The sequence below is a fragment of the Vigna angularis genome, chromosome 7, assembly GCF_016808095.1.
Source record: "Vigna angularis cultivar LongXiaoDou No.4 chromosome 7, ASM1680809v1, whole genome shotgun sequence".
NCBI lineage: Eukaryota > Viridiplantae > Streptophyta > Magnoliopsida > Fabales > Fabaceae > Vigna > Vigna angularis.
In genome coordinates, this window is record NC_068976.1 from 12553315 (window position 1) to 12564922 (window position 11608).

General features: G+C 38.0%; 1 protein-coding gene across 1 annotated transcript; it reads left to right on the plus strand.

Moving 5' to 3' along the window:
• The first annotated feature begins 992 nt into the window (after window positions 1-992).
• On the plus strand, window positions 993-11141 carry LOC108336387 (uncharacterized). The gene is made up of 5 exons (XM_017572824.2): window positions 993-1217; window positions 1355-1450; window positions 1719-1841; window positions 6716-6755; window positions 10796-11141. The coding sequence occupies exons 1-5, from the start codon at window positions 1095-1097 to the stop codon at window positions 10867-10869; spliced, it is 456 nt and encodes a 151-aa protein (XP_017428313.1). The 5' UTR covers window positions 993-1094; the 3' UTR covers window positions 10870-11141.
• The last annotated feature ends 467 nt before the right edge of the window (window positions 11142-11608 follow it).

Here is an 11608-nt window from a genome sequence, read left to right on the forward strand (position 1 = left end):
ATTGAATAAAATTTAAAAGATAATAAATTAAAATTGTTTTTTTTAAATATAAATAAAAGATCAAAATAAATCAAAAACAAAAGAAAAAGGGTGTTGCTCCCTCCACCACCACCCTATACTTCCTCCACCTCCCCACATTATTTTAAATACAATTATATCCTTAAGTTAAAAAGATTTTTACTTTTACCCTATTTTAAATAATTTGAAACCCTAATTTTACTTTCCCAGCACCCACCCTCGTAACTTTCTTCCCTTTCCCCATTTTCGTTTCACCTCCCCATCTCCCGCACTTCCATTCCTTTTTCTTCCCAGATGATTTTTTTTTGGTTTGAAAGCTTCCATTGCCGCCGTGGTGTGAAGGAGCGTCGCCGCCGTGGTGTGGAGGAACATCAAGGAGCGTCCAGAGCATCAACTAACGTGAGGAAGTATACATCAACCCTAATAAAACAAACTCTAAAATAAAAAAAGTAACCTTTAAACGGAGTTGACATCCGTTGAAGGATGTTGACATCCGTTGAAGGATGTTGACATCTGTTGAAGGATGTCACCTCCGTTTAAAGGTTAAGTTTTTTATTTTAGGGTTTTATTTCAAGGTTTATTCGAATACGAGGAAGCACGACACGCACTGCACCACTCCACGCACTGCACCACGAGAGCGATACTGCACCACGAGAGGGAGACTGCTTGATAATTCTTTCCACCACCACTAACCTTTGCAACTTGTAATATCTCACAACGAAAGAAAGAGAGAAAGAAATATAATGTTAAAAAAATATTTTACTAATGTACGGGACTAGAATAGATTATTTGTGAAATAGGTTGTGAATGAGTAAAATTAAAAAATAATAACTCTAAAAATAAAATTTTACTGAGGGATAAAATAGTAAAAGGGAGGTGGAGGGAGCAACGTCCAAACAAAAAATATATTTTATTTTTTCTTACATTCTCGTGTCTAGATATTTGAATTTGTTTTGGGTCTAGATATTTTGAATTTTTTCTTACATTTTCGTGTCTAGATAGATTGAAACTGTGCGTATTTTCAAAAGTACGATGACCATTTGAATCTCAATTCAGCACTGCAGCGTGAAGCCAAAATGGAGCATCAGTACCACCAAGCAACAGATGGGCTTTTGAACCTTTTCACAAAGGCCAATCACGATCTCTCTACAGTTCACCATCGCCTCGAAAAGGAGTTTCTGCAGGTTTACCCTGACAATGTAAGCACAACGAGCCATCTCTGTTTTCACAGTTTTCTGTGTACCCTCATTCACATTTCTTCGATTCCTTGCTAAATCCAATCATGGGCACCTCCAAGTTGGTACCTTTATGCTTAAAACTGAATTGGGTTTTGCAGGCTAACCCCATGAAGCTGGTTTCTAGAATCAAGAAGCTTCAGGATGATATAGCAACCTTGAAGGGGCAGTGCCATGAGCTTCTGGCTGCTAAGCAGGTACTTTATTGTTAAGTTATTCTTCCTTGTTATGCCTTCTTTTGGGTTCTATAGATTTGAATTGCTGCAAGGTGTATTTGATTGGTATTGATACCTAAAGTTTTAGATTAAGATCGATGTTGCAGTTGCGGTGTCTCCAAAAATCTTGACATGTGGCTAAAATTGCGGCTGCATACTTTTTGTTGAAACCATTGTTGTACCTATGTGTGCTTATAAAGATGAACAACACCTGTGTTTTGAATTTGATGTTGGTTGTTCACTTGTGCAGGATTTGATTGATCAGGCTCAGAGGATTCTGGTGGAGAACAGGAATTTGGTGCAGCGAATGCAACCATCCATGGGCATCTTCTCCACTGGTGAAGATGATGCTGCATTCACTAACTTCAAACAGGTATTGTGAATGTGTGTGTCTTTTTGTTTTAATTCGTTTTTTAAGTTGGTCCCTAAATTTAAATGAATAAACCAATGAAATTATGTGTGAGTGAGTGAGGAAATTGGCGTGTATCTTTTTTAATTGATTTTTTAAGTTAGTCTGTCAACTCCTTTGTGCAAACGGTTAGATATATTGAGTTTTATGTTAATTAGGATACGTGTCCTTATGTTAATTATATTATTTTTACATATTCATTTGTATTTGGGTTTAGCCAACATTCTCTTTATTATAAATATATTACCCTATGTGTATTTTCTACATAAGGGAGATTAACCTTATATCTAGTTTTTCACTATATTCAACATAATATCTAGAGCGTAGGGTTTATTGGCATTTTTTTTCGTTGCCTCTGCCCTTGCAATCGTCACCGCCGGTTGCCGTCACCGTTGTCGGAGTATAGTTCAAACCGACAACTAAATGGTTTTGACAATCTCGGTCAGGTGACCTTCACACTGCAATAATTGCCGTCATTGGAGCAGCCACATGCCCTCACGTGCTATTCAAAGTTGCGCCTTTTTCTGTTTTGCCACTGAGCATGGTTGTGTCATGACCCCTCTCTGGCAGCCACCACCTGTGCCGAGATCGCCTCTTCATCCTCTTTCTGGATCCGGTCTTATTGATTTGATTAGACCTCTTCGATGTTTAGGGTTTTTATCTCTCTTCCTCCATGGCATCTTCCTTTGCCTCTTCTTCCTATTTTACTTTTGCCACCAATATGCCTGACATGTCAGTTTTTACTAACTATGTCAATGTGCAGTTGTCAATTGATAAGTTAGATGACACTGATAGTTGAAAATAAGACTGATTTATTATTCTCGATCATAAAAAATACATTCTGATACCCTCTATTTGTAATAATCTAATTCTCCTAAAAAGGAAAATAGGGAAACTAGGAAAATAAAATAAAATAAAAGATTATATATCTATTTCCTCTAATTAGGAAGATTCTAAAGATATTATCTCAACTTACAACACTCCCCCTCAAGTTGGATCATACAAGATTGTATGAACCAATCTTGGAATAGTCAAACTCAATTGTAGAGAACGTCAATAAACCAAATTGGACAGCAATGGACAAAAGCGAACTAGCACAATGAAACTTCAACTTGGACAACAATGGACGAGGGCGAACTAGCACCATGAAACTTCAACTTGGACAACAATGGACGAGGGCAAACTAGCACCATGAAACTTCAACTTGGACAGTAATGGGCGAGAGAGATTTCCATCAAAAATGGATGATGACTTGCAGCAGCAAACAACAACAAACTACAAGAACAGATGAAGGGCCTCCAGTGACGAACAACAACAAACTGCAGGGACTGGATTGCCATCAATAGTGGCGAACAACAACAAAACTTCAAGAACATGATTTCCATGAGTAACATATGGGAGGCCTTCAAAGGCTAACAACCACAAACCTGTAGGGACTTAACTACCCTAAACAACAACAAACCTTCAGGGACTTAACTTCCCTGAACAGCAACAAGCCTCCAGGAAACAACTATCCTGCAGAGGCTAACAGCAACAGACCTACAAGGACTACACTACCCTGCAGTGGCTGGAACTAAAAGGCTAACAGCCACAAACCTGTAGGGACTTAACTACCCTAAACAACAACAAACCTTCAGGGACTTAATTGCCCTGAACAACAACAAGCCTTCAGGAAACATCTGTCCTGCAGAGGCTAACAACAACTGACCTGCAGGGACTACACTATCCTATAGTGGCTGGAACTTTCTCCTCCTCATGACTTAACAACAGAACGGGTAGGTGGAAGAACTGGTGAGAACCGATCCATACTAGGGACAAATCTGAATCTCATAACTTCGAAAGAGTCAATTCAGTGGGCGGTCTCAAAGAACAACTCTTAGTGAGCTGTTATAACAAAGCATTGACGGTGAAGAGAGTCTTTCACATTAGTGATGGTAGAAACCAAAAAACACCAAATATCGAAGACACTTTGGAGGTCCTAAGTTCTCTACCGGACTACTCCCAAATGGTGTTGTATCACAAAAGTATGGGCTAAACTCCAGCCCAAGAAGAAAGTTCTTTGCAAGGGCTGAAAAATATTTCCCCTCACGTCAAACAGCGGAAACGATGACTAATGCACTTCACGAGACACTCTTAATCTTGACCAAAGAAAATGCGGTAGCTTATTGAAGCAGCAACGACAAACTGCAGAGGTTACAACAACTGACTGCAACAACAACGACATTAAAGCACCTGCCAACAAGGCTGATGAATTGTTGACTGGAACATCACAACTACAGAAATAGACTCCCCTTCATGCCACATGCCAACGGGGACATCACACTTGCAAGAGAGAATCACGGAATTGTAACCAGATGGTGGAGACAGGCTTGGTCACAGGTGTCGGTGCATTCGGCGACACAAGCGACGGAGACGTCGACAAGAAGCACCAATCAGTGCCGCACAAGAAAGAGGAAGAAGAAACCCATTGGTGGTGGCAAAAAGCCCGTGAAGGCAGAGAACCCTTCTCAATGGAGAAAAAGATGACGGAAGCAGGAGAAGTAGTACTAGGAGCTGGCGCATCAGCGACATTAGTAGCGGAGAAGAAGCATTGTTGCTCGAGAAACAAAAAACGAATGAAGCTTGCGGCGAATAGTGAGAAGCAAAGAAGACACAGATTCTGCTATGGAAGGTCAGAACAGAGAGGAGGAGGTCTGGCGAGTCGACCGGAAGCGGCGCGGTGTGATTCCGACAGCGGCGCGTGACAAACACACACATGAGATCTGATGGAGAGAGGAGGCGTGTGACGGCGCGTGCGGAGGAGTCTGAGACGTCGACCACCAGGGTTAGGTCGCGCTCGAAGAGACGATCCAGATCCGCTGGTCACCGGTCGGAACTGCGACGGTGACCGACAGCGGACGGTGATCGGCGGTGCACAACGGAGCAAGAAGTGAAGGCAGTGGCCTTTCTTGGGTTCTTCGAAGAAGAGACTTTCGGTCTCTTTGATTCAACTGGCAGTCAATAAGAATGCCAAAAGGAGCCAAAATTGATTGGGCATCAACAGATCTAAAGCACCAGTTTCAGCTACTGGTCCGAAAGGGAATGGGTTCGAATCCCATTCTGATCATACTCAAACAAACTCTGTATTTGGTAATACTGGAAAAAAGGCCAGAATTCTAAGGCAGAACTTGACTAGGGCAATTGGAGCCCATTAAAAACACATGTTAAAGAAGAGACTTTTAGGGAGTCGCCGGCGGCCATGGCGGCAAATAGCAAAGACAGCGGAAGCGGATCAGACGGGCCCGGATACCAAGTTGAAAATAAGACTAATTTATTATTCTCAATCATAAAAAATACATTCTGATACCCTCTTGTAATAATCTAATTATCCTAAAAAGGGAAATAGGGAAACAAGGAAAATAAAATAAAAGATTTTATATCTATTTCCTCTAATTAGGAAGATTCTAAAGATATTATCTCAAATTACAACACTAAAGATATTATGTGACTTGGACATTGAACATTAAAGTTAGGGGTATCTTGATCATCTTACTCAAAAAAGTGATTGATATTGCTCTTGGTGACTTGGTATATTGGAAGAGGAAGAAACAAAGTATTATGGCAAGATCTAGTGCAGAAACAAAATATAGAGATCCATCCTCAGTTAGTTGTGAACTTGTTTGGCTTAAACAATTGCTTAAAGAGTTACAATTGAGAGATGTCACTCAAATGACACTTATATATGACAATCAGGCTACTCTTCGTATTAGTTCTAATCTTGTCTTTCACGAAATGACCAAACACATTGAGAATGACAACCATTTCATTTGAGAGAAGATTGTATCTAGAGACTTAAAGACCAAGTTTGTAAACTCAAATGATCAATTAACATACATTTTCACTAAGTTGAGGACTGAGAGTTGATTATATTTGTAACAAGCTTGGTACATATGATTTATATGCACCAGCTTGAGGGGGAGTGTTAGATATATTTAGTTTTATGTTAATTAGGGAAACATGTCCATATGTTGAATATGTTATTTGTATGTATTTATTTGTATTTGGGCTTAGTCCACATTCTCTTTGTTATAAATACATTACCCTATGTGTATTTTCTAGACAATGGAAATTAACCCTATACCTAGTTTTTCACTATATTCAACACAAACAAATTAATGAAGATGTGAGTGACTGTGTATCATTTCCTTTTTACTTTTTTAAAGTTAACTCCTCAGTGTCTTTAAACAAGTAATGAAATTTCCTATATTGGATGTGCATTTTTCTCATGAATTTCTGAGAAGTGCATAATGGTTCATGTAGACTCTCAAGAGGAGTTTTAGTTCAAAGGATAGAGTATCTGTGCTAGCTGTTGATTTCATAAGGAAATAAAAATATATAGTTCAAAAAAGAAAATGTAGTATCTTCCATTTGAAGGTATCAAAATGGGGCATGATGGTAATTTGTGAGGTATATCTTTGCTATTATCAATGGTTGCCTATTTTCCAAATGGTGTTTCAAGTGTTTACACCGTTTGCCAGCAAGCAACCAAGATAAATCAAATTAGGGGCTTTGCTTTTAATTTTACCCAAGCAAAATTGGGTAGATTTCATGTTGCTTTGCCTACATAACCAAGTTTATTTTTGGTTGAGTTGGTGGAACGTGTGAACGTAGAAAAGGGAGGATAGAGGAAAACTATACATTCTCATTCTGTTTACATTTTCTTGCATTTCTGTCATACCATCCCGGTGTACAGTATTTTCTTCCCAAATTTTGTATGTCATCACTTTTCACCCAGTCAGTCAAATAGAAACTAAGTGCATTTGCTATGGTGTTTTACACAATTTTAACTGATTTTGCAGGTAATTGAAGAATGGACAGCTCAAGTAAGATCCAAAACAGGTTCGGAGTTGGAGGGATTTATTATCTTGAGAGTTTTCCATACATTAAATTTAACAACCTTATTTAATGCATTTTTGTGTCATTGTTCTTGTAGTGACAAAATTTACCCAATGCCAATGTATTGGTTTGAATTAAATATATATTTTACTCAATATCTTTTAGTCTTTGAACTATTGAAAGAGGATACTATGTTGTGGTCTGGATCAGTTCCACTATCTTAGAAGCGGGGATTGATGTGGTGAGGAAAGGGGAATGGAGTTGAACAGACATCAAATGTGAGGAGTGCAATGACTAAAACGGGGGAAAATGAGCTTGGGTTAGAGTGTATTGTTGAGTCTCCAACTACCAGTTCAGGCTCAAGGTAGTGGAGCTCCATCAAATGTGAGACAGTTGTTTTTGAGCCTTGGAAGGGACAGCTTGGGCTTGTTGTAGTGGAGCAACTGCATATAGCGCTAGAGGTAGAGCGAGGGATTGAAGAAGAATATGGAATATTATTCTCAATGAACACAATTGTCATGAGCTAGTTCTTGCAGAAACTTAAGCTGTTACCTATTAACTGAAGTTTATGATTGGTTTTATACCTAAAATTTTGTCACATGCATGAGCCCTTCAGACTTGAAGCATGGATAATGCTCAAACTCACTGTCCGTCGTGCCAAAATTCAACTTTTATATTTAGAAAAACGGGCAATGTGTCAAGAACTAATTCTCCCAAAAGCTTAACCTATTAGGTGAAGGTTTTTTATTATTTATATATCTAATAACAATGAACAAGCACAGAAGTTATTTCTTCTTAAGAGTCCAGTTCGAGATCCCTCAAACCTCAATACAATGCCATTCCTTTCCTGATCTATACACCGGAGTCATGGAGCTAGTTGTGTAATTATATATATGAGTGACCTTTTTATATTGCCTAAAGCTCCTATTTGTACCATCTGTACAAATATTATCATAGTTTAGATGTTAAGACAGTTATTGCTGTTGTCATCTCACTTCTATTGACTCATTTTGTTGCACTCGTTTTAATGCCTCAACGTGAAAAAGTCACATTCCCACAAGTGATGCAGCTCCTACTAATTTCTCTGGGAGTTAAGTGAAATTTAGGCTTAGCTCATCCCCTACAAAACTAGCTTGTAAGGTAAATTTTACACTTACTATAATATGGTTATATGCAGGTAGTATGATAGGTTCAATAAATCTGACTAGAATAGGCTCTAATATTATATTAGAAAGTGAGTTTTGGCTTAACTCAATCCTAAAAGATTGGCTTAAAAGATGAGGATTACTCCAACTTAAATATTATATTTTTGTACTATTTCTAGTCAACGTGGAACTTTGGTTTTTCCCAAGAATTTGTTTCATTTAATTAACAAGTTTCCTTGATAAAATGCCACCTAGACCTCAAGTTTGATGTTAGGAATCAGAAAAATCCCGCATTCAAAAGGGGCTTTGATAGGATATAATGTGATAGGATATAATGCGTGCAGGACAAAAGGAAACAATTTAGGAATTAATTGTTAGTTGGTTAGTTGGGTGGGAGGCCTTTATAAGAACACAGTGAGGTCTTATGTCAGGGGAGCTTTTGATATTAGTGTATAGACAAGAGGGTGTTCTTGTGGAGGGAGAGTGCTCCCTTGAGAGTTGGATGCTATACATTTGTATTATGGTTCATGAGAGTAATAGACAAACCTTTTGTCCAGTAGTATTATGTGTGTGTATTGTTTTGAGTGATAGATAGATTTCTTGACCAAAGAAGTCTATCAAATTGACCCGACCTGCCGGATCTAGAAAAGGGAAAAGAATGGAAGGAAGAATCAACACAGTAGAAAGGGCGTTAGAAGAACTAAAAGAGGGTCATCAAGAACTCAAGGAGGTGTTAAGAGATTTTATGAAAAACTCCAAGAATTTAGACAAGAATTTGGAGGCCAGTCAAGGGTCGGTGAATGGGGAAAGAAGGGGAAGGAAGGACGAGGTTAAGGAGGTGATGGAAGAAAGAGTAAATACTTTGGAGAAAGGGGCCAGCAAACAAGGAAGAGCCATGACAGAAAAAAAAGACAGTGTGCGAGAAAAAAAAGAAATCGTCCAAAAAAAGAAAGACATGCTGCAGGAATGCATAAATCATGGAAGGGGCTCAAAAGGAAGTGAGAAATCTGTCATGAAAGAAAAGAAAGAGGGAAAAACGGGATTGGCTGCTGAGAAAGTTGTAAAAGCTGTTGTTTTCAGTGGAGATAGTGTGGTAGGTTGTGGTGTGGTGTGTACGTCAAAACAGTGAAGAAGGAGGAAAAATTGTTGAAGCCTGGGGTTAAAACAGTGGTGTCAAGGAGTGACCCAGTGTGGTCTGGGTGTCCATGGGTGCATCCACTAGGGCTGTTACAGATCCATATCCTGAAATTACTGATGTTATAACACTTGCAGATCTAGCTTCTAACAATGGCCACAAAGGAATTTCCAGGTTTCTTGCTGAATCTTTATTAACTAGCCATCTTGTATTACTCACAATGAGGTAAAGATGGTAGGAAAGAAACTTCAGGAATGGAAGCAGTGCAAACAGTTTCAGGGCAAACTGCGATACTTGTGCTTTACAATGTAAGAGGTCACCAGGTAAGAAAACAGTATAGAACAGTCATATGGTCCATGGGAATCTTGGAAAAGAAGCCGTTCATATTAATGGAACAAAAGGAGTCAATAATTTTCTCATATCGACCACCACCCAAGCCTCCAGACCTGAATTGGAGGGCAGTAGCAAGTGGGTTCCCTTCATATGATAACACGTTGATAAAGAGGAGTCATGAGATCAAGCTTCACGGTTCCAACCTTGAGGACAAGGTTGTTCTACAGCGGGGTGTAATGATAAGATATAATGTGATAGGATATAATGGGTGCAGGACAAAAGGAAACAGTTTAAGAATTAGTAGTTTAGTAATTAGTTGTTAGTTGGTTGGGGCGCCTTTATAAGAAGACAGGGAGGTCTTGTGTCAGGGGAGCTTTTGATATTAGTGTATAGAGAGGAGGGTGTTCTTGCGGAGGGAGAGTGCTCTCTTGAGAGTTGGATGTTGTACATTTGTATTCTGGTTCATCAGAGTAATAGACAGACTTTTTGTCCAGTATTCTGTGTGTGTACTGTTTTGAGTGATAGATAGATTTCTTGACCAAAGAAGTCTATAAGGCTTCCTCTTGTGGCATACTTCTGTCCAATCCCTCCTGCATCTGCCTTAGGTTAGTTGTTACTTGTGGGATCATTTGTGTAGAGGGCTCTTATGGTAGAGACCTTAGTGTTGAAAAAAAGCCTTCTTTGAAAATCCTTTAGAAATGAAACACTGAATACTGGATGAACCAAGTTTCCTTATTTCGACAGTGATTGCTGCTTGTACGAGCACAGTTCAGTAGAGCCAACTTTCCATCTTGTACCTCTTATCTCCTTTTGCCACAAGTCCTTTTTCCCCATTTGAGACTATTGTGGGCTTTCTCAAATGAATTTGTCAATAACCCCAATTAGGGAGAAAAATGGAGAAGGAAAAGAAATGAAATTAGCACTCTACAAGTTAAAATTAAATTGTTGAAAAGCATCTTTTAGAGAAGTTGATGTGAAAAATCATCTGTAAGTTAGTATATGCTAAAGTTAATTATTAATTTATGAAATAAATTTAATTTGTTTACATACTTTTTTCTTCTATAAGGACTTAGTGGAAAAATGTATCCTGGTAGAACCTTTGTCTTGATTGCTTGTGTAATTTATTTAGATTATGCTTCTGCCATTGGTGATGTGCCTAGAAAATAGCCAGGCAGTGGCTGTGGTTGGAAGTCTTATGAGGCCTAATTAGGTGAAGAGTACATCAATGAAGGGATGGTTTGTTTCATTTGTAGGGAAGAACTATCCAAGCATTTGGAACGACTAATATCAAATCTGGTTTATCATACTGTGTAATATTAGATAATTACCATGCATGACACTGCAAGAATTCAGAAATAGATAATATGATCTTAGGTAATAACTGCTAGAATTCTGGAAAAAATGAATTTCTGCGAATGTGTTGAATGCAGGGAATGAGACACATGATGCTGATTCTGGAGATATCAACAAACTGCTTTTCTCTGCTATAGTTCAAAGTAACTGATCTGCTATCACCAGGATAGTAATGTAGTATGCATCTAGCAGTTTACTTAAAATGTAAAGAAACAGAGTCAGGGTAGTGAAAGTAAATCATTAATTGAATTGCATTATTCAAGATATATATTGCATGCAAACGTTACACTAAAAGGATAAACAAGTTAAACGCTTCACGTATATTTTTGTATTTAGAGATTTAGCTTGAGCCAAGAACCTTAATTGTAGAAGTGACAGGGTCACTAAATGTTGATTTATGCAGGTATGATGTGTTTGATTAAATTTGACTTGTGTGAGATATGTTGAGTATTTTGGACCGTCTAATTTATGATCAATTGAGTCTAATTTGTTCAATTTGATGTTATTTTGAACTAAATATATCAATTTTGACATAATAAATGAAGAGAAAAAGGCAATCTGAGTCAATTTGATCAATTGATTTGTCCTTAGAGTGTTCTGAATTATATAGACAAGCCTTAGAATATTATATAATTTTATTGTGATAATAACTTAAGATAGTATGACAAGGGCAAAGTTTTCAGTTTGGTTCAATGTACGAGTTTAACAGAAGTAGAGTTAAATGTTTGTGATAATTTGATGTGAGTGCTTTGTGACATAAGAGATTTAGACACTTGATTTTGTGAATGGTACCTAATAGATTTAAATGGATGAGAGATGAAATTATGTGTTGCATGATTTCATATATATTTTCAAGTGTATGAAGCTTTTAAAAGAATTTTAGCTTACAT

Excerpts from the sequence above, each read along its gene's own strand:
- LOC108336387 (XM_017572824.2), top strand. The coding sequence starts at position 1,095 with ATGGAGCATCAGTACCACCAAGCAACAGATGGGCTTTTGAACCTTTTC. Across the intron at positions 1,451-1,718 it reads AGCTTCTGGCTGCTAAGCAG|GATTTGATTGATCAGGCTCA; the intron begins GTACTTTATTGT and ends TCACTTGTGCAG. Across the intron at positions 1,842-6,715 it reads CATTCACTAACTTCAAACAG|GTAATTGAAGAATGGACAGC; the intron begins GTATTGTGAATG and ends CTGATTTTGCAG.